Here is a 23404-nt window from a genome sequence, read left to right on the forward strand (position 1 = left end):
ATTAGATAATCATTGTCTCCTCAATTCCACTTAGTACCTTGTAAGCATCCTTGTTTCAAGTTCAAAGTTCTGGCCCATAACAACTATTAAGTGGGGAGGAAATTTTTTTATTTCCTAATTCTTTCCTTTCCCTCACTCTCTCCTAAACAAATTGAGAAGGAAATTGTGATATCCATTATATATGTTATATCATGTAAAACATATTTCCATATTAGCCATGTAACAAAAACCCCAAAGAAATGTATAATGAAAAAATATACTTTAATTTGCACTCAGAGTTCATCAGTATTTTCTCTGGAAATGGGTAGCATTTTTTTAATCATGAATATTCAGAATTGTCTTGGATTATTGTATTAGTCCCAGTAGCTAAGTATTTCACAGCTGATCATTTTAAAAATATTACTTTTGTGTCCTGATTCTTCTCAAGTTATTCTGCATCAGTTCATATAGGTTTTCCCAAGTTTTTCTGAAACCACCCTGCTTATTGTTTCTTATATAACAATAATATTCCATCATAGTCATTTAATACATGATGTTCGGCCATTTCCCAGTGGATGGATATCCCCACAGTTTTCATTTCTTTGCCACCACAAAAAGGGCTTCTATAAATATTTTTGTATATATAGATCCTTTTCTTTTTTTCTTCTCTTTGAGATACATACCTAGTAGTAGTGTTACTAGGGCAAAGGATTTGCAGTTTGACAGCTCTTTGGCTATAGCTCCAAATTGTCCAAATTGGACAGTTGAAAACCCCACTCAAAGTACATTAGTGTTTTTTCCTATCACCTCCAACATTTCTCATTTTCCTTTACTGTCGTGTTAGCTAACATAAGTATAAATTGCTATTTCAGAATTGTCTTAATTTGCATTTCCTAATCAATAGTAATTTAGAGCATTTTTTGATGTGATAATTGATAGCTTTGATTTCTTTTTCTAAAAATTGTTTGCTCATATCCTTTGATCATTTATCAGCTGGGAAATAGTTTATTTTTATAAAGTTGACTAATTTTCTTATATATTTGGGAAATGAGGCCTTTATCAGAAAAGTTAGATGTAATTTAAAAAAAAAATTGTCTTTAGCAAAATGTAATTTCCCTGATTATCCTTTGTCTATTCTTGTTTTTGCTTTGTCTAAAATCATGATTGCTATACATGTCTTTTATTTCAGCAGAAACAAAAAAATTGTTCTAGCCCCTTATTTTACCTCTATGTGTCTTTCTGTTTCAAGTGTGTCTCTTGTAAACAACAGATAGTTGAATTTTGGTTTCTAATCAGTTCTGTTCTCCATTCCATTTTATGGGTAAACTCATCCCATTTATACTCACATTATAATTACTATTCATTTCCTTTCATCATTTTCCCTCTACTCTGTCCTTCCTCAAAAGTCTGTTTTACTTCTGCACACTTTCCTTAATTTAATCTTTCCTAATTCTCTCTTGGATATAGATTTCTATGCCCAATTATGTATGTATGTGTGTAAACACACATACATCTATATGTGTATATATCTATACATATTATGTATGTTATTCCCTTTCTGAGCCATTATCAATGAGAAAACCTGAGAACTCTGGAATTTGACTATACTATGCCTGGGAGCTTTATAATTCATATATGATCTCTCCTCTACCTATTTTCCAGTCAGTTGGATTGGATATTTCATATTTTCTTCTATTTTTTCATTCTTTTGATTTGTTTTTTGTTTCATTGAGTCATTAACTTTCACTTATCCAATTCTCATTTTTAAGAAATTTTCTTTAATGAGATTTTGCACCTCCTTTTCCCTTTGGCCAATTCTTTTAAGGAGTCTTTTTTTCAGTGAATTTTTATAACTTTTACCATTTAGCCTATTCTTTAAGATGTTATTTTCCCCCATATTGTACTTTCTTTACCAAACTGTTCTCTTTTTTCTCTTTTTAAAACGCATTTTCTTTTTAGATTATACATGTACATCCATTTTTTCCATATTTTCATATGACTCATGTTGGGAGATAAAAATCAGAACAAAAGGAACAAACCACAAGATAGAAAAAAAGTGAAAATAGTATGTTTTGATCCATATTCAGTTTCTATAATTTTCTTTCTGGATGTGGATAGCATTTTCCATCCAAAGTATTGCCTCTTTTTTTTCTCCAGGATTTTCTTGCATCATTTTTCCTCTGCTTCTCTTACTTGATTTTTAAAACTCTAACTGTAACTAAGCGTGCTGCCAGAGAGTGCCAGATCAGCGCCCAATGTCATCAGGGTCCCATAAGTCTCTTTTTGACCAGTTGTCTCCTCCCTTATCCTTCTGAGGCTCAGAGAGCCTAAAGCTGCTGCTGCTGCTGCTGCTGCTGCCAACATCCTAACATGTCTTGGGTTGATTAAATGTCTCACCTTGACCTTTTGTTGACTCTATCCCTTAACCCACTCCCTACCTCCCTCTTTGAGTTTTGAGATATATTATACCATATCATTGATATATAAATCTATCTATATCTATTTGTTGTTTTCTACTTTCTTTTGTCCATTTCCAATAAGAATTAAATTTAGGTAAATTTAAGAGAGATTCAATAAGGGTAAATTGTGGGAAAATGATGTTGACTTCTAAGAACTATCATTATTAGGATTATTAAAACGATTCTACATAGAGGGAGATAATTATTTTGGGTGATGTGAAAAATAATGGATGGGTGAGAAAGAGGAATGTCCTGGGAGAAGGAGAAATGGAGAGGAAGAATGGGAAACTATTTCACGTAAAAAAAGGCATGCCAGAGTTTTTAATAGTGGAAGGAAAAATACAAAGGATGGGCAATGCTTGAATCTCACATTAATTTAAGTTGATTCAAAGAGGAAAAATATATGCACACTCAAGTGATTACAGAAATCTATCTTACCCAACAAAGAAGTGGAGAGAAAGGGGATAAGAAGAAGTGGAAGGTATATTAAAAAAAAAAAAGTAGTCATTAGAAACAGTATAGACTTTAGAGGAGAGACAAAGTAAATAGAGGAGGAGGAGGATTAACAGAAGATGAAAGGAAGTACACAGTCATCATAACTGTGAATGTGAATAGGATGAACTCATGCATCAAATGGCAATAAACAGCAGAATGGATTAGAAAACAGAAATCAGCAATATATTGTTTTTAAGACTTGAAAAAGAGATACACACAGCTAAAATAAAGGGTTGGAGTAGAATCTATTTTGCGTAAGCTGAAGTGCAAAAGGCAAGAGTAGCAATCATGATTCTTGGACAAAGATAAAACAAAAAGAGATGAGGATATCTTGCTAAAAGGCACCATAGGCAATGAAGTAATATCAATAGTAAACATATTTGCATCAAATGACAAAGCTAGCAAATCATAAAGGAATAGTTAAATGAATTATAGGAAGAGAGAGACAGTAAACCCTGTACTAGTGAGGGACCTAATTTTTTTCCTCTCAAAGCTAGATAAATCTAATGATAAAAACAAGAAGTTAAGGAGAGGAATGAAATTTTTTAAAAGTTAGCTATGATAGATGTCTGGAGAAATTCAAATGGAAAGAGAATGAAGCAGATCTTTTTCTCAGCTGTATGTGTCACCCTTCACAAAAAATTGACTACAAATTAAGGCATTAAAAACTTCAAAACAAAATGCATAAAAACATATTAAAAGCACCTTTTCCAGACTATAATGCTATTATAATCAATAAAGGGCTATGGAAAAATAGATAAAAATTAATTGAAAACTAAGTAATCTAATCTAAAAGAATGAATGAATCAAAGAATAAATCATAGAAACAATCAATAATATTGTTAAAAAAGAATAACAATGAGACAACATACCAAATAAAGTTACTTAGAGGAAAATGTTTATTTCTAAATGAAAGAGTAGATCAATGAATTAGACATGCAACAACAACAAAAAAAGCTAGAAAAAGAATACATTTTAAAACATCCATAATGAAAATTCTGAAAATCAAGGATTAATAAAATTAAAACACACACACACACAGAGAAAGAGAAAGAGAGAGAGAGAGAGAGAGAGAGAGAGAGAGAGAGAGAGAGAACTAATATATAAGACTAGAAGCTGGTTTAGGGGAAAAACAATTGGTTAATTTATTTTATTTGAAAGAAGAAAATCAAATTACCAGTCTCAAAAGTGAAATGAGCAAATGTACTGCCAAATGAAGATGAAGTTAAAGGAATTAGAAGTTATTATGCACAATTATATGGCAGTAAAACTGACAATCTAAGTGAAAAGGATGAATATTTACAATATAAATTGCCCAGATTAAGAGAAGAGGAAATTGAATAGTTAAATAACCTTTAGAAAAAGAAATTTAATAAACTATAAATGAATGCCCTTAAGAAAAATGCTCAGGATCAGATATGTAAACTATTTGAAAAATACTGCTTTTCAAATTGGGAGAGCAAGGGATATTTTACCTATCAGATCTTTGGAAAAGGAGGAATTTGTGACCAAAGAAAAAGGAGAGAACATTACGAAATACAAATGGACAATTTTGAGTGCATAAAATTAAAACGGTTTTACACAAACCAACCAACACAAAGGGGAAGCACAAAGCTGGGAAATATTTTTACAGTCAGTGTTTCTAATAAAGGCCTCATTTCTAAAATATAGAAATGCGTCAAATTTATAAGAATAAAAGTCATTCCTCAATTGATAAATGGTCAAAGGATATGAATGATTTTCAAATGAAGAAATTAAGTCATATGAAAAAAATGCTCTAAATCACTATTAAAGAAATGCAAATTAAAACTCTGAGGTACTACCTCACATCTCAAATTGGCTAAGATGGCAGGAAAAGATAATGTTGGAGGGAATGTGGGAAAATTGGGACTTACTGTATTGTTGTGAAATGATCCAGTCATTCTGGAAAGCAATTTAGAACTATGCCCAAAGGGTTATCAAGCTGTGCATGCCCTATGATCCAGCAGTGTTACTACTGGGTATGTATCCCAAAGAGATCTTAATGAGAAAGGGATCCATATGTGCAAGAATGTTTGTGGCAGCCCTGTTTGTAGTGGCAAGAAACTGGAAACTGAGAGGATGCCCATCAATTGGAGAATGGCTGAGTAAATTGTGGTATATGAATGTTACGGAATATTATTGTTCTGTAAGAAACGACCAGCAGGATGATTTCAGAGAGATTTACATGACCTAATACTGAATGAAATGAGCAGAACAGGAAATTATTATACACGGCAACAACAAGACTTTATGAGGATGTATTCTGATAGATGTGGCTCTCTTCATCAATGAGATGATCTAAACCAGTGCCACTTGTTCAGTGATGGAGAGAGTCATCTACAGCAGAGAGAGAACTATGGGAACTGAGTGTGGACCACAACATAGCATTCTCACTGTTTTTATTTGCTTGCATTGTGTTTTCTCAGTTTTTCTTTTCCTTCTTGATCTGATGTTTCTTGTGCAGCAAGATAACTGTATAAATATATTGGATTTAACATATATTTTAACATATTTAACATATATTGGACTACCTGCCATCTAGGGGAGGGGATGGGGGTTAGGAGGGGAAATTTTGGAACAGGTGGTTTTGCAAGGGTCAGTGTTGGAAAAATTACCCATGCCTGTGTTTTGTAAATTAAAAAAGACTGGAAAGGCAAAAAAGGTGCAGGTAATGAACTTTAAAAGCAAATATATATATATATATATGGTGTGTGTCAGCAGGTTGCAACATAGCACCAAATGAAAACTCCAAAAAAAAAAAGTTAAATACTTCATTGAGGAATTGTGTGCTAGGAAGAAATTGGTTGGTTATGATACCATGATGAAGGTTAAGAGGAGGGCAATCAGGATATCCCATTTTGTTGTCGCTAGGCATAATAGAAGTATCTCGTTCCCCAATTTGAAGCATTCTCATTCTGTAAATAATTGTAGCCTGCTAGACAAGACCATAATGAAGAGACTTTCCCTCCTTTTATTAGCTGCTTAGCTAGGACTGGGATTATCAGCCAAAGCCTGTTTATTTGGTCTGGCTTTTTCCTATCTAAAGTGCTCAAGTAAAAAGGCAAAGACATGTTCTTGTGGGAAGAGAAGCCATGGGCCTTTATATCCCCACCAAGCTGCAATATGGCCTGGGAACTAATGGCTTTGCTTAAACTTTTACCACCTTGTAAGTCTCCAAAGGTTAGGAGAAAGCGTTACCTGGCGATCTGGGAATGGAGGCCATGGCGGATTTTTTTGGCCAGCCAATCCAGTATTTGGGCAGGCCTTTAGGGACCCACCAGAGATAGCTGAGATTTTAACTGCTCCTCCACATTCGGACATAAATTTGATCGAGCAAATGTTAAGTAGGAACTGCGTTTTTAAACCCCCTTCTCTTAAGCCCTGCTAAGGCAACGAGCTGAAAGCTATGTCCAACAATCTCCCATGTTTGATTTCTCCAAGTTGACATTTCATATGGCCCGAGAATGACGTTATATCCAAATGGGCCTTGGAAGAAAAAAGGCTCCCCGCTCCTGCTCTAAGAACTGAGATGCCATAGGGGAGAGTGCATCCCTCCGGTGGTCGGGGAAGAAATGTTTGTACGTCTGGAGCTCTGCGGGTGGATGGGGAGGGGGAACAACAGAATGGGGGGTTCTGGAACCCGGAAGGGGCGACGCAGCCTTGTCCCGTGAGAATGAATGCAGAGCGCCGGAGACCCTTCCGGCTCCTGGCCCACGACCCCGTCCAGCACCTCCCTTGCGCCCGAGGTTCCCACGTGGGGACCCGGTAAATGGGAGTGGGCCCAGCCTTGAGGCGGCCGCCCCGCTCCGGCCGCGGCCTAGGAGATTCAGGGTCGCAGGGGTCCGCCCGGGTGAAACACTCTCTTTATTCATCGGCGGTCCCGTTTGCCGCTCCCTGGGGGGGGCCTCGGACCCCGAGGGGGCTGCGGCGGAGGAGGCCCCGCCGCGGGCCCGCTGTGGCCAGATCTATCGGCCCTCGGGCCCTCGGAGTGGCCCAGGCCGCGCTGGGCCTGGGTTGGGGGAGGGGCGGGGGGGGGGGCAGTCAGAAGCCCGGATGGGGCTCATCGATAATTCTCCGGTCGGGTGAGTTTGGGTAGGAAATAGCGCTGCAAGGAGTCCTCCAGGATCAAGGGGGGCAGCGGGCGGGACGCAGGGGGCCAGGTTGGGGGGAAGGGAATCGGTTCCACTCGCGGCAGAGGGAGCTTCAGCGAACGAGAAATGGTGCCCGTGCGCCGGCGGATCTTCTGGTAATTTTTCGCCTCGACTAGGGAAGAAGCCAAATGGGATTTTGGAGGCCCAGGGGAATAGGGGATTCAAATTGTGGGGTCGCGGCAGGAGAAGGCGGCAAGGGGGAGCATGCTGGGGCGGTTACCAGGGTCGGGGTTCTTTGTCAGGGTGGGAGACAAAGGACAGGCAAGGGAGCCCCTCCCGGGCGCCCCCTACTCACCCAGCGGAGTTAGCAGTGCCTGGGGGTCTCCGCGCTCCTGGAGCCGGAGGATCTTTCGGCCTCTAGTGGTCCTGGCGGAAATGGAAGCACAGGCGAATCTGCTCCGGCCCTCGCACCTCCCAAAGGGCCTTCTCTCTCAGAGGCTTCCCCACCGTTCTGTCCTCTGGGCAAGCCCAACCCCTTTTCTCCTCTGGACCCCCCTCTTTGCCCTGGAACCACCTCCTATAGTTTTGTCCCCTCTAGTCTCCAGCCCCTTTTAAACGTTGATTGTTTTTTGATCCCCGAGGGAGGGAAAACGAATTTAAAGGTGAGGATTGTACTGCTCTGAAGATTAGGCACGCTGGGTTTAGAATTTTACACTGGGGAAGATTCACTTAGTATAAGGCAGATGGAGAGAACCTCCCCCAAAACGATAAAAATGAGTATGGCAGAATCGCAAAGAACCGCCTCAAAGAAGAGATGAAGATACATCCTATTCCTTAATATAGAGAGGACATGGATATGGAACCTTTTGCACCTCCGCCTGTACCAGATTGTCAATTTGGTTTTGTTTGTTTTGGTTTTTTTCAGTGTTTTATGATATGTTAATTTTTTTTTAAATTTCTTCTTCAATTTAAAAAAAATTTTTATTATAAAGTGTGACTGGAAGTGGGGAAGGCCAACAAAAGCTATCCATAAAAATTCACTTTTGGAACTCATTTAGTCCAATCCCCTGATTTTCTTCTTGAAAAGACTGAAGCGCAGAGAGAGGAAGTGTTTTACCCATGATCAAACAATGGTAAGACCAGGATTCCAATCCAGGTTCAATGACTTCAAATCCAGGACTCTGAAAATTTCCTCTCAGTGTCATGGGAAGAAAAGTGAATTCTCTCATCAGAGTAACTAATTAGGATTTATGTCTGCACATCAGTGCTCAGAATATAGCTGCTAAAGGGACGATATTGTACAGAGAAAAGACTGATCAAGGAAAATCAAGTCCTTAAAGGCATGCTTGAATGTATTCCTCCTGGCAGGTTATATAGAGAATGGACACAGAAGAGACTTTGTATTTGACTGGGAAATTTCTATCTTCTCAATGCTAGTTCAGTCAGCTACATTTAGGCAAAGAATGTAAGGCTCTACTGATCATAATTAGTTTGGAAAACATCTAATCCATGTATTAGAGGTTAGCAAACTTTTCTAATCACAATACCTTTGTGATCAATAAAGTCAACGTTCAGAATGTCCAATCACTGCCTCTAAGATTCCTCTCCCCCTTGGTCCCTGTGAGTCTGCCCAGCAACAACAATCAGATATCCAGAGACCCAGAGATCTGAAACCTAGATCAGGGTACATATTCTACCATATGCCCTAAATTGGGCCTGTACTTATTCATGACCCAGGAGGTGTGAGGACCTACAGGCTTGCCTATCTGTGAACAATCAACTCACTTAGGATCCTTTGAGTGTGTATATTTCTTCTTAGTACCTCACTCATGATCTCACAATTGATGTCTATTGGGATGTGGTTTGTGATTCTCTCACTCTGGAAGGCAATTGGGGATCCCCAAGGTTTGGAAAGAGGTAGCAGGATTCCTGGAGAAGTACTATGAAGGAAACTTAGTAGTCAAGGAAATAAATCTTCCAAGTACTCAAAGGATCTCATGTCCTGAATTTTGTCAGAGGGAGAAATCAAAACTAATCCAAAGGAAGAAACACATTTGTTCCCATGGTTATTGTTCACTATTATGGAGCAGACAAAGAAGCCCTCAGAGAGAGAACTGCTGCTCTCAAACCAGACTGAAAAAGGCAGAAAATATAGTGATGTAGAACATAATGGTCAATGGGGTAGAGCTCACTCTTGTCCCTTTAGTTATAGTTTACTCACCTCACCTTCCTACACTCTACCATCCAGCTACATTGGATTGCTTAATGTCTGTCTGTCTCTCTCTCTCCTCTCTCTCCTCTCTGTCTCTGTCTCTCTTATCTCTCTCATTCTCTCTGTCTGTCTCTGTCTCTCTGTCTCTCTTCTCCTCTCTCTCCATCTTTCTTTCCTCTATAGCTTTTAGGTTGGCCATGTTCTGTGCCTTAAGGCTCTGCCCCATAGTTTCTCTTAGCTTCTTTTAATACTCAGTTCAAATCTCACTTTCTGCATCCCCTCTAGCTGTTGGTACCTTCCCTTCTCAGATTACCTTCCATCCTTTCTTTATATAACCTGTATATATCTAGTCATTTACATGTTTGTCCTTCAATTAGAATTCAAGTTTCTTGAAGGCAAGGACTACTTTTCTTTAGGAGGCAAGGATTACATTTATTTTTCTTTAGGCTGCCAAGCATTGCAATGGCTCTACACCTGGAGGCAGAGAGATCTGAGTTCAAATCCATCTTCAAATACCTACTAGCTGTGTGACTCTGAATGGGCAAGACACTTAACCTCTGTCTGCTTCAGTTTTCTCAATTGTAAAAAGGAGAGGGGGTACTAAAAGCACCTAACTTGCAGAGTTGTGAGAATTAAAATGAGATATTTGTAAAAATGCTTTATAAACCTTACAGGGCGATCATAAATGCTATGATCATTAGCAGTTATTTATATCTGAAACACTTAGCACAGTCTCTGGAACATAATAAATGGCAAATTCTAACTGATTGACTCAAGTCTGAGGAGAAGTCACTTGATCCATTAACCTAGTATAAACATCGTCCCAGGGGGCCTTAAGACTGTCCCTGGATAGAGGAGAAGCAGCTTCTTTTACCTTGCAGAAGGGAACACCTGGCTGGTATGTAATCTCTCTAAGTATTTGAAAGGTTGTTGGGTGGAAAGTGCTTTTTTCTTGACCCCAGAGAGTAGAACTAATAGCAATGGGTGGAAGTTAAAGGAAATCAAATTTCAGATGGATGTCAAGAAAAGCTTCCTGATCCAATTAATTGGCTCCCTACACCTAGATGGTGCAGATAGGGCCAGAAATCAGCAATCAAATCCTCCTCAGTTGGGCAATCCAGTTTAAGCTGTCGGTTTCCTCAGTTGAAAAACGGAGACAATCATTGCACCTACCTCCCAGGCTTGTGTTGAGGATCAAATGAGATAAGTTACCTGTCAAACATTTAGCCCAGAGATGGCACACAGTAGGTGCTTAACCAGTGCTAGGTGCCCTTCCCCAAGGTTAAGGGCCTGCTTCCGAAGGGGTCCTTGTCACCCAAGGGGAGGGACGATTGCTCAGACCCCTCCCCGCCGGCTCTCAGCACCCGATCTCCCGCTCCGAGGGCGGGGGGCTCGCTCACCCGTAGCCAGGGAGCAGGACGTCCCGAGGCTGCATGACAATGGTGTTGGGCTTGACGTGGCGCATGGCTGCCCGCATCTTCAGCCTTTCCTTCTGCGCCAGGAGCCGCTGCTCACGGAAGAAGCTGAAAGGATGGATCGGGGTGATTTCGATCTCAAACTCCTCCTCGGGGAGCGGAGCCCGGGAGATGGCGGTGTCCAGGAACGGGTATTTGTATTCGGCAAACGGCAGCCATCCCGGCATGAGGGAGGCAGGAGCCGAGTGGCGGGCGACCAGCTTCCCCTCAAAGGTTTGCGGCCACTGGAGTTCCGACACCGCCCTTTGCAGGATCGGGGGCTGGCTAATAGAAATGAATCTGAAGGAAGCCGGGGAGATAGCCCTAGAATCTGGGGGTGTCGGGATGCCAGAGCTGGCGAAAACCGAGCCGGGGAAAGCCTCGCTGGGACTGCCCAAGAAATGAGGAGAGAGGAAGGGGGATAGACCGGCGCGAAAACCCAAAAGCCTGGTGGAAGGCCTGGAAGAAAACTTCAGGGAAGGCTTGAGAGAAGGCTGGAGCAAAGACTTGAGAGAAGCCTCAAGGGAAGACTTGGGAGAAAGCTCGGAAACCTGGGGCAAAGGCTTGGGAGAAGGTTCCAGGGAAGGTTCAGAGAAAGGTTCGGGGGAAGGTTCGGGGGAAGGTTGGGGGGAAGGCTTGGAAGAAACCTGGGAGGGAGGCTTGGGGAAAAGCCTGTAGGGAAACTTGGGGGAAAACTTGGGGGAAACCTTTTGGGAAGGCATGGGAGTAAGCCTGGAGGGAGCCTTGGGAGAAATCTTGGGGGAAACCTCCAAGGAAGGCTTACGGTCAGGCTCAGGGGAAAGCCTAGGGGAATGCTTAGGGGAAACCTCAGTGGAATGCTTGGGGGAATGCTTGGGGGGATGCTCAAAGGAAATCTTGCTGGAAAGCTCTGCTTCGGAAGGCCTGGGGGAAACCTTGAGGGAAGGCTTGGAGGCTCTCATTGCGTAAATGGACTTCCGCTTTCCAGAGGGAGCTTCAGGCACGATTGTAGACAGGAGCGCAGAGAGGCTTTCCTGACTTGGAGGCTTCTGGGTACGGATAGGAATCTGTGGGAGAAACGGCAAGCACAGCAAGTGGAGGGGAGCGCATAGAGAGAGAAACGGAGAGGGACAGGGAGGGAGAAAGGAGGGAGAGCCTGGGAGGACAGAGAAGGCAGAAAGATGGCAAGGCCGGAGAATCAGGAACACAGAGAATGAGAAATGGGCCGTGGAGAACTTGGGGATACAAGGCTAAGGGGAAACTACAGAGGCAGGGCCAGGGGATGCTGGGAGTATGGAGTCAGGGTAACGGGGACCTGGGCAGGGGAGGAACATGAGGACACGGGGAAAGGGCATGGGGCCGGGATTGCAGAGACTGGGACAGGGAGGATTAGGGAACTGGGAAAGTGGAAACAGATTGAGGAACAGAGACAGTGATCCTGAAGAAACAAAAGTAGTTCAAAATCGGTGGCCTGGGGACAAGTGGGGAATTGAGAATTGGGGTGGGGGGCAAGGGAAAAGGAGATTTGGAGGAGCATAGAAGCAGGGAAATGGGGACAGAGTAGATTCACCAGCAAAGGTGCATTTGTAATCTAGAAATTCAGTCAGCCAGGCGTGAGAGAGGCGAACAATTTCCTTTCCAAGGTGTGGTGCCAGTGGGGTCCAGACACCGTCCTTTGTGGGAGAGGGGGCTGGCTAAAAGAAATGAATCCAAAGGAAGCCGGGGAGAGAGCTCCACAAAGAACTGTGAACTGCAGTGGAAGTAGGGGGATGGCATATTGTGAATGCAAGGGTGTGGAAGAGGGCTGAGGAGGCTACAACTTGAACACTGAGGACTGAGAGCAATGATTAGGGAGACAATAATATGTCTAAATAAATGATCATTTCCCATTGATAATAGGGATGCTGAGGGTTATAGGCAGTTAAAAACACTGGAGGAATGGAGACAAGTAGAGACACGGGCAGAGAGAGGGGGAGATGAGGAATTAGGAACATAGGAGCTGGGGGACCGGCTGAGGAGAGGGACACAGGGAATTTCAGATACAGAGGCTAAGACAGGGATAGGAAAAATTAGGGAGATGGAGGGAGGGGGAAAATAGCATTGGGCGCTCAGGGACAAGGACATTGGATGTGGTGGCCAGGGGACAAGGGATAGAGAGATTTGGGGTATGATGGAGTGGTTCTAAGGGGATCGGGAATAATGGAGACAGGCAGAGGAAGGGCGAGATGAGGAAAGATCCTTGATACACAAGGGACAGAGACTTGGGAGGTTTAGGGGCTGGTAGCAACAGAGATGCAGGGGATTGGGGACAGTAGAAACACAAGGCTGGGAGAGAGGATTGTTGGGGGATCAGGAAGTGGTAAGTTCCACATTAGATACATAGGGAAAGAAAATGGCATCATGTGGGACACAAGGGCAAGAAGGCAGGGGTGTCGGGTTGGGGAGCAAAAGATTAAGGTCAGTGGAAGTTAGGGATGTAGGGGCATGTTGGGGGCAGAGGGGCATGGGTGCTTTCAGAATATAGGAACTGGGAGTTGGGGAGTGAAGGCATTAAGGGTAGGAATATGAGGAGATTGGGGTATGGGAACAAGGAAATTGGGAGTTGGGGGCAAGGAACATGGTCAAGTGGTAATATAGGAACAGGGGAATGGAGAATGGAGGGAAAGAAGCTAGAGTATAAGGATTAAAGACACAAAGACAGGGAGGGAAGAATATAGAAGTAGGAGAAGAGATAATGCATAAAGGGTCAGGGGTATGGAAGACTGGGGGGTATAGAAAAATGAGGGCTTACGGGAAGGAAAATTTCATAGGGGGACCTAGGAACAAGGATTAGCGACCTTAGTGGTACAAGGACAGGGATATGAATGGAATGGGAATATAGGGGACATTGTAGCGATACTGAGGGACTGGGGACAGTTGAGAAATGGGAAGGGAAAAGAGGAACTGGGGAAATGAGAGAAAAGGTACAGCATACTGGAGATAAATGAATGGGGTGTTAAGATCGTGTATTTTAAGATCAGCACGAGACAGGAATTCAGGTTAGGGGAAAATCGTCAGTCTTTATTCTCAGTGAAGAAGGATCGGAGGTGGAAGAGAATCGGCGATAGCAATGTGTGCAACTGAGTCAAGAAGCTAGCTCGACCGGCAGCCACACAACCAGCAGCTCGGAGTCTCGAACCCAGCCCAATCTCTCCCCACTTGTCTTGCTCCCTCTCTCTCTGCCTCCACCCACCAAAATCGTCATTTCCTATACAACACATCAGGACTTGCAAGGAGAGTGGGCAGGGACCATTCTTAATCCAATCATGTATATTAATAAGAGTATAGCCCAATTACTATCTAGCCTCATGTACTTGGGACCTCAGTGCATCAGCTCAAACCTCAGCCCATTACAATGGGGGATTCGGGATATAGGACCTGGAAATCATAGGTTAAAGGTACAAGGTCAAGGAGATGGAGGTTCGGAGGAAGAGAAGCAGGAGAGGCAGTAATGGGAACAAAGAAGCAAAAGGATGGGAACATTGGGAGCTTTGGAGTAGGGATTTGGAAGTGAAGAGGAAAGAAGATGAGGGGATGAATCTTAGTATCAGGTGACCAGAGATAAAAGGTGGGGGTATTGGGAGGGGGAATATAAAGTCAATGGATGGGGAAGAGAGGAGGGGAGATGTGGAACTGGGGGAAAGTACCAAGAGGTACCACTAGGTACCACTGGGGTAAGCAGTAAGAACCCTGGGTTATTAGGGGCCCTGGGACAAGAAGAGTTGTCATTAGGAGTATGGGGGGTAGGAGTCAGGGATTGAGAATATAGTAGCAGAGAGCAATGGATGAGGTGGAAATAGTAGGATAAGGAAATGTAAAGTTTGGGGAATGGCGGAAGAGAATAGCATATTGGGATTTGGTCTAGGAATTAAGAGATCAGGGGTACCGGGTCACAGAGATGGAGAGTTGGAGGTTTGGGAGGTGTGGAAGCAGGGGAGAGGGTAACTGGAACAATGGGGCAGGAGGATGGGGCCTTGGGGATTCAGAGGCAAGAAATAATGTAGACACTGGGGGAACGTAGAGTTGGAGGAATGAGGAAAGGGGATACAGGGACAGCGAGATCAAGGATGTAACGCCTAGGAAGAGGGATGTGAGATGATGACAGACCAGGGAACATGAAGACAGGATAGCGAGGAGAATAATTACCTGGCAGTTTGGGTTCAGGGAATGGACTAGAAGCAATGGAGAAGGAAGCTGAGGAATTGGTGCACAAAGATAGAGAGATGGGAAGATTGGGGGGATTTTGGGGGACAGGGAGGGAGAATTAGGGAACTATGGAGTTGGGGTCACAAGAAGATAGTTACATGAAGGGAGAAGAATGGATTGGAGGGAGAGGGACAAGAAGATGGAGAATTAGGACTTAAAGCAAGAAAGTAAAGACTTTACAGAGAATAGGAACAAAGGTGATGGAGAAAGAGGAAGGGAGATGAGGAGGAATTGAGCCAGAGTGCAGTATGTCTCTTGGAAGGAAGGGCAGGAGGTTGAGGAGAGGGTGATACACACACGCTTCTTTTTCCTTACCCTCTCCTGCCAAGTAACTCCTAGGAAGTTCTTTTTCAGGTAGTTCTAAAGAGAGGATGACAGGTTAGAAGGACTAAAACTACTCACAAATCTTCCCTACCCCTCTCCAAAAAGTACCCTTCATAGCCATCATTTGAAAAATGACTGAACAGATTGTGGTATGATTTTACATATATGTATGTATATATGCATATATATATATATAAAGCTTTTTGTTTTCAAAACACATGCATAGATAGCTTTCAACATTCCCCCTTTCAACATCCAAACCTTGTGTTCCAAATTTTTCTTCCTCCCTTCTTCCACCCTCTTCCCTAAATGACAAGTAATCCAATATATGTTAAGATGTGCAATTCTTCTATACATATTTATACAATTATCTTGCTACACAAGAAAAATCAGATCACAAAGGGAAAAAATGAGAAAGAAAAAATTGTAAGCAAACAACAAAACAGTTGAAAATACTATGTTGTGATCCACACTCAGTCTTCTCTGGGTATAGATGACTCTTTCTATCACATGTGGTATATGATTGTGATAGAATACTTTTGTATTCCTTTTAAAAGAATAGTTTTCCAAAAAACCTGGAAAGACTTACACAAACTGATGCAAAAGGAAGTGAACAGAACCAAGAGAACAATGTACACAGTAACAGCACTATTGTATAATCAGCTGTTAATGAATTTAGCTATTCCAAGTAATACAAAGACGCAAGACAGTTCTGAAGTTCTGATGATAAAAAATTCTAAATACCTTAAGAGAAAGAACTAATGGAATCTGAATGCAAATTGAAGCACGTTGGGTGTTTTTTTTTTTTATTTTACTTTATTTACTTTATTTTTGAGGGTTTTTTGTCTTTTTTCACATGATTAACATGTTATATACGTTTAACTTTTATCAACCTTCTCAATGATGGGGGAGGGAAGGGAGAATGGGAGAGAATTTGGAACTCAGAATCGTTTGAAAAAAGTTTAAAGGTTAAAAATTGTTTTTACATGTAATTAGAAAAAATAAAATATCAAAATTCAAAAAAATCACCCAACTCCCACCACTTTCTTCCTCCCCCAGCACCTCTGCTCCTTCCCTCTCTCCCTCCCTTGACGACTAACCCGAAGGTTCTTAATCATAAGTTCCAGCTTCTGTCCACAACGCCCTCTCAAGGCCGCCTTGCTGGTTAAATCTTTCCCTTCTGCCCAGGTCACCATTTCCTTAAACAGGAAATTATGGGGGTCCTTCAGGCCCAAATCTTCCAACAGCCTCTTTAGCGCGGGTCTAGGAACAAGGGGAAGAACAGAGCTGAAGGAGAGGAACTGTTACATGCAAGAGTGTACAAGAGCATGTCTCATCCATGCGTGAGGGTGTGTTTGTGTGTGTGTGGAGGAGGGAGTGTATTCTCACATGAGTGTGGAGTCTCCTATAAGTGTACATGGTCTGACTTCTATGTATCTGGTCTCACCTAAGAGTATGTGGTCTAACCTAAGTATATATAGTCTGACCTGTATGTATATGATCTCATATAAGTATATATGGCCTGCCCTGTATGTACATGGTCTGCCCTAGGTATATATGGTCTGACCTTTATGCATATGGTCTGACCTAGGTGTATATGGTCTGCCCTGTATGTACCTGGTCTGACCTGTAAATATATGGTCTGACCTGTATGTATATGGTCTCATATACTTACTAAGTGTACGTGGTCTGACCTAAGTGTATGCGGTCTAGCCTGTATGTATATGATCTCATATAAGTGTATATGGTCTCACCTGTATGTACCTGGTCTGACCCAGGTGTACGTGGTCTCATTTATGTAATGAGTATGTGACTATTACCTGTATACAGGAGTTTTGCCCAAGGCTGTAGGGTTGGGCCAGTGTGTGTACATGTTTAGTCCACCTGTGTGTGGGGGGGGGGGGGGGGGTTTACCTGAAGGTGGGGACTTGCCTGGAGGGGGGGGTGGTGACTTACCTGTACAATCTTATCTCTGTGTATAAGGATGTCTTTTCTACTATGTGAGGAGACCTTACCTGTGTGTATGAATTTAAATATGTGTGTAGGTATTACCTGTGTCTCACACAAAATTAAGAGAATTTCCAAGTTGGAAGGGATCTAGTCCAACTCAGACCTGAAAAAGAATATAGTGTTAACCCAGCTCCAGCTTCCAGGCCTCTTAATGAGGCAAGAAGGTGGCCAGGGATAGACTCCGGGTCTGGAGTCAGGGAGAGCTGGGATCAAAGCTGCCCTCCAACCCTTAATAGTTGTGTGACCCTGAGAAAGTCTTCTGTTTGTTTCAGTTTACTTGACTGTAAAAATGGAAATAATGCTGTAAAAATCAAATGAGATCATATTTTAAAATCACCTGGCATGTAATAGGTGCTTAATCAATGCTTATTAAAATCTAAAATAAAAAAATGCTCTATCTATATCCATCCCCTGATATCTGAGTAATCCTGCCAAAAAAGGAAAATGACCTTCGCCTGGAATGAAATGTTCTGAGGCTACCTTTTTTTGATCATTGCTTCTTTTTCAGAGATTCATCCCTTTAATAATACATCCTCAAATTCTGACTAGAAATTCAAGTGAAGCTCACTGTTCCCTAATTTGCGGATCCCATTATCTCCCTTTTTCTTGAAAATCAGGACATTTCATTAATCTGAAGGTATCTTTTCCATTCTGCCTGATCTTTCAGAGACCACTGACAACAGCAGAATCACTCTTGGCAGTTCTTTCAATGTATTCTTGTATTTAGTTCATTTGGATCCAGTGACTTGAAGATATCAGGGGATTCTATGGGTTCTTTTGCTATCTCTCCTTACTGTTCTTGGGTATCAATTTCCTAATCTCCATATTTGTTCTTTCTTTTTAAGTCAAAAGATTACTTTCTTTGCTAGAAAGAACAGAATATGTACATTGGTTAGCTCTGCCTTGTCTCTGTTTCAGGTATCACTATGATATCCTTGAAAAACTGCGTTCTTATTTCTTTTTCGAACTACCTCTCCTTACCAACATAACATAACTATTTGAAAATGCCTTCATTTTATAGCTCATCCTTAAGTTTCCCTTACCATCACTTGCTCATTCTGAGCTTTTGTACTCCTGATACTAATTTTATTATTTTTGTTTTTATCATTTTATTGATATATTTTCATTTTAATATCGCCTACATTTGATGTTTTTCCTCCCTTCTGTCCTAGAGAGCCATTCCTTATAACAAAAGGTTAAAAAAAAAAATAGGAAAAAATACCACAGTCCAGCAAAACCAATCAACACATGGAAAAAAGTTTGCTCTTATGTGCAATATACTCCCACTTCTCCAAAGTCTCTTCCATGATAGCTCTTCTTTGGAGCCAAGCTTGTCCATTATCGTACAACAATTGTACATTGTTATGTGCAACATAATTATCTGCCATTACAATAATGTCCATAGCTTGTCCCCTAATATCCACAAGCTTAATGAACCACAAATTTAGGAATAAATAATTTATTTTTATTTATTCCTTTAGGAAATCTCTTATTCCCCAGTTGTGTTCTCACCTTCCTCCTCCTAATTATCTTGTGCATAGTTATCTGATTACCTGCTGTATCCCCAGTAGGATGTAAGCTGCTTGAAGGCAGGGACATTTTGTCATTCTTGCCTTTGCATATCCAGCACTTAGCCCACAATAGGCACTAAATAAATGCTTACTCAACTACATAGGGACTTACCTTTGTGTCTCACTTGTGTGGGAATCCCATTCACTAGAGAGGGGTGGGGTATCTCCTGAGGAGGGGGGATGCTCACTTACATGTGATTTCACTCAGGCTGGGAAGGGGAGGATGGGTCTCACTTGGAGGGAGGGGTTACCTTGCTCACTTGTGTGGGGAGTTCTCACCTTTTTGTGTCTTACTGGTGGCTATGTAGCTCTCCCCTGTTTCTCATATCTCAGGAGAGATTACACCTTGTGTATTTGGGGAGGGGGTGGCCCTCACTGTTATCCCAGGGGTGGTCCCACCTCTGTGGGGGGATAGGTGGGAGCATCTCACCTGCAGCGAGGGGGTGAGTAGAGGAAGTAGGACATGAGTTCCAGGACCAGGTCCCGGGATCCCAGAACGCCGACCAGGAGCATCTGCAGGGCCGTCATCACAAATTTCTTCTCTACCTTATCCTGGGGATTCCAAGATTGGGGCTGGGTCAGTGTCCATACTTGAGGGGGCCCTGGGGACATCAGCCTTGGGCTGTCCTAGGGTCTGCAGGTGCTAAGGTTTGTGATGGGGACTCACCAAGGCTCTGGAATTTTAAGTTTGAAGGCAAAGGGGAGCAGGTTTCAGGATGGTGAGGTTGCAAGAAGTCAAGGGGGTAGGAGAGAGAAACCCTGAAGGCCATATCATGGAGCCAGCGGACAACACAGCGGGGAGTGTGCTGGGCCCAGTCAGGAGGTTCTGAGTTCCAATATGGCCTCAGCCTCTCACTAGCTACGGGATCTTCATCACTTAATCCTGTCTGCCTCATTTTCCTCATCTATCAGATGAGCTTGAGAAAGAAAAGGCAAACTGGCCCAGCATCTTCATCAAGAAAACCCCAAATGGGGTTATGAAGAGTCGGACATGATTGAAAATGGCTAAACAATGAACAATGAGAAGCCACACCATGAGGTCGGTAGGTGGGCTGGGGGTCACTGAGGGCCCAAGGCTGGAGGTACAGGAAGCTAGGGGTCACTGAGGAGGGCCCAAGGCTGGAGGTACAGGGGGGCTGGGGGTCACTAAGGACTCCTAAGGAAGACTTCACTAGCTACAATATAAAGTCTGGAGCTTGATAAGGTGGAGTGGGGTCTGGGGCCGTACCACAAGGTTTGGGGGAGGGTCTTTGTTGAGAAGTTTCAACAGCAACCGATGTAGCTTCTTTCGGAATTCTATTCCCAGCCATGGTACCATCTCCATGAGCAGCAGCATGACCTGGGTGCCGTCTTCCCAGTTGGCTTGCTCCAGGACCTTCATGAGCATTGTGGCTATACCTTCCACTGTGAAGAATTCTGGGTATGTCTTTGAAATAGCAGCAAGAGAACAGATTCTGAGCAAGAACTGGGGCCGGGGAGAGCCAGGACCAGAACCCCAAGCTCCACCTCAGGCCTTTGGGTCCCTAAACCCCAGCACCGGGGCTTCTGGGGGCTCAGTCCCACTTCCTGCCGGGCTCAGCTCCCAGACTCAAGGCAGGAGACAAGGCACCCGGGAGGATCCACCATCACTGGGGAGCTAAAGAGGCAGGGGGAAGGAATTCCGGGGTCATAGTAACCTTATATATCAACTTCTCCTTCTGCCGTTTCTTCTCAAGTTCCTCCTCAAGTTCCTCATCGCTAAGCTCCTCATATACTTTCTTGGGGGGCTCCTCACTAATCAGTTCAGCAATAAGCCCTTCCTAGGATCACAGGAAGGGCAGTCTGGTAGTAGCCGATTCTTGGAAACGCTCTTATCTTCTATCTTACAAACACTAAAACCCCCAGTGTGTTCTGTCTTCTCATAGCAACTCTTTGAGATGAGCAGTGTACATATTATTGATTACACTCATTTTCTGGAAGGTGGAAACTGAATTCTGAGAGGGGAAGTGTCTTGGCTAGGGTCAAATAAATGGCTTGAAAGTAAAGCACTGGAGCCAGAATTCTAACCAAGGGGTCTCCTGATTCTAGGCCCAGGGTCTTTCCATCCTTCCACATGCTTCGCTTAGAAGCCCTTAAGCACAGAAGGTAACGTGGCAACATTTGGAGGAAACATACTGGGAACATTTATCCTGTTTCCCCAGGTCCCTGGAAGGGGAGAAATTTGGGGAAGAGACTGAATTGGGATGGCTAAGGAAAGTAGACAGGGTCTAGCTTGGGAGTCTATAGGAAAAAGGGAGCAATATACTAATTTCAAGGTTCTTTGTGCACTGGATAAAGGGGATATGGGAACAGAAAGAGGACAAGGGGTGAATTTAAAGCTCATTAGGTGTCCTGAGGTTCCAAGTGATTACAGGTTATATCAGGACCCTCAACCATACTACAAGATTGGGAGAAACCATACCAGGAGATTAGAGACAATGGAGCAAGGGGTACCAATGCCATGTCATGAGGCTAAAGGATATTTCACTTTCTTGGGACTGTGCCACAAGGTTAGTAAGTGTGGGGATCTGTGTGCACTGTCTGCACTGTCTGCATCCATTAGAGAGTACTAGAATTGGGGAGGGGTGTACCATGTGGTTGGAAAGATTTAGAGGGTCCCTAGTTATACCACAAAGTTTAAGATTCCAAAAACTACCACAAGACTTGGGAAAGGAGGAAGGACAATTTTTAACAACACTTTTCTCCCCTCCTTCATATACCACCCCCTGTCATGTACCTTGAAGTTGAAGTCAGGAAAGTATTTCTGGAACCAGTCTTCCTTCAATAAAGCGATGACAATTTTGGGGACTTCATGAGAGACCTCAGAGGGAGCATAGGTTGAGGCAGGGTCCCATGTCTTGGGAGCAGCCTGAGCCTGGTTGCTCAAGAACTCTAATAATAGGAGACGCAAGTTCAGAACCATAAAACCTTGATGCATCGACGTCTCTTCCAACCAATCTATGTGAAAAATCCTTTTAGGCAGAGCAGTCTCCTAGGATCACAGGGAAGATTGTCTGGTCTAGTTTCCATTCACCATGAAAGACCCCAAAGTGATGACTGGGTTCTCCCCCACAGGATCTCCTCTAGTATGGGGGACTCCAAGCAGACAAGGAGTGGGAATATATCAGAAGATGGCTAGGACTTCTTAGAGGGAGGAAACAAGGTTGGGTGTAGGAAACACAGTATGTAGTATCTTCTGGGAGTCTTGGGACTAAGCCTGGAATTCTCAGGGATAGGACTTCCTGGAAGGAGGTTTGGAGGCGGTCCCAGCGCCTAAGGATCCCATAAGGGCCAGAGGGAGAGCCTGAGGGTTCCAGGAGCTGTCCAGCAATATCCAGGAACTTGGGGAGAGGGTCCTGAGGGTTCCAAAGGGGTAGGGCAGAGAGCAAGGCCTGACTAAACTGAAAAATACTCACAAAGTGTTCCTCTTGTTCATGGCTTACAGGTACAGATATTTGCTCATTTTCCTTAGTGGGCACCAAGCCCAAGGCTTTATTCATCCAGACTTTCTCTTTCTTCTTATTTGTGCCCCATGGAAGCCACATTAAGTCCATTTCATTCTGATCATAGACAGGAGAAAACAGATGGGTCGGTCATAAGGAAGAGATAGGTTCAGGAATGGAGAGATCATGAGAAAAGGGGAAGGAGAGTCACAAGAACACACATGTATAGGAGGAGGTCATGGAAACAGGAAAAGCACACAAATGGACTTTAGAAGAATCCGGGTGCTGGGGATGGTCCCAGAAGATCAGGAGCAAGGCAATAAGGAGTTTCAGAATTGAAAGGGATGAGAAAGATAACAAAGATAGGAGTTGGAAAGGGAATTGAGCGTCATGGGGATGGTGGATCCCATCCAATGATCTGTCTCCAGTGTATAAAGCTAGGTGCTGAGGGGGGGGGGGGGGAAGAAAATGAAAAAGTCCCTGCTTTCAAGGAGTTTACATTCTAACTGAGAGGAAGAGAGGGAAAGGAACACAACAAATAAGCATCAAATGATTCCAAAATATGAGATTCTGAAGGAACTTGAGGGGCCATCTAGTCCAACTCCTACCAAAAGGAATCCACATCATAACATATCTGATAAACCAGTCTAAAGAAACCTCTCTAAGTATAGGAGAACCTATCACTCTTAGAGGAAAGCCATTCCATTTTGGTCAGCTCTAAATGTGAGGGAATTGTTTTTTGTTTCTCATATCAAGCCTCTATTTACCTCTACGACGTCTATACATTGCCTCAAGTTCTGCGCTCTGGAACCAATAAGGTTATAACTCACGGCCCAACAACCCCAAAGCTAAACCCCAAAGCTCACAGTGAGACTAGTCCTCCTTAAGCTCTGCCTCTATTGAATAAACCCAAGATCACTGTGTTTTTGTGTGGTTTTTGGTCAGTCACATCAATATGTGTGCTTTATACTGAGCTTGTAGCCCACCAAAACGAAGATCTTTTCCACACAAATTGCTGTCTGTGCTTCCTGTAGCTTTGGTTTGCAAAGGTGATTTTTTTTCAAATGTAAGACTAAACTTAACCCAAGTGGATTTCATTTTAT

At 43.1% G+C, this 23404-nt stretch overlaps 1 protein-coding gene across 3 annotated transcripts in view; it reads right to left on the minus strand.

The window, feature by feature from the left end:
• Window positions 1-6967: 6967 nt before the first annotated feature.
• The window catches only part of WDR97 (WD repeat domain 97), a 59825-nt gene continuing 43388 nt past the window's right edge, over window positions 6968-23404 (minus strand). For 2 of the 3 annotated variants that reach the window (XM_031947394.1, XM_031947396.1), the window contains 10 exons: window positions 22275-22418; window positions 21596-21850; window positions 20517-20639; window positions 20069-20266; window positions 19271-19392; window positions 16360-16522; window positions 15251-15295; window positions 10658-11757; window positions 7401-7471; window positions 6968-7217 (listed from right to left, as the gene is read on the minus strand). In XM_031947394.1, coding sequence (XP_031803254.1) covers window positions 7015-7217; window positions 7401-7471; window positions 10658-11757; window positions 15251-15295; window positions 16360-16522; window positions 19271-19392; window positions 20069-20266; window positions 20517-20639; window positions 21596-21850; window positions 22275-22418 — 2424 coding nt within the window. In that variant the 3' untranslated portion in view covers window positions 6968-7014. The remainder of the gene's footprint in view (window positions 7218-7400; window positions 7472-10657; window positions 11758-15250; window positions 15296-16359; window positions 16523-19270; window positions 19393-20068; window positions 20267-20516; window positions 20640-21595; window positions 21851-22274; window positions 22419-23404) is intronic. The other variant, XM_031947395.1, reaches the window with a different exon arrangement.

This window comes from Sarcophilus harrisii, chromosome 1, assembly GCF_902635505.1.
Source record: "Sarcophilus harrisii chromosome 1, mSarHar1.11, whole genome shotgun sequence".
In the NCBI taxonomy this organism is placed as follows: domain Eukaryota; kingdom Metazoa; phylum Chordata; class Mammalia; order Dasyuromorphia; family Dasyuridae; genus Sarcophilus; species Sarcophilus harrisii.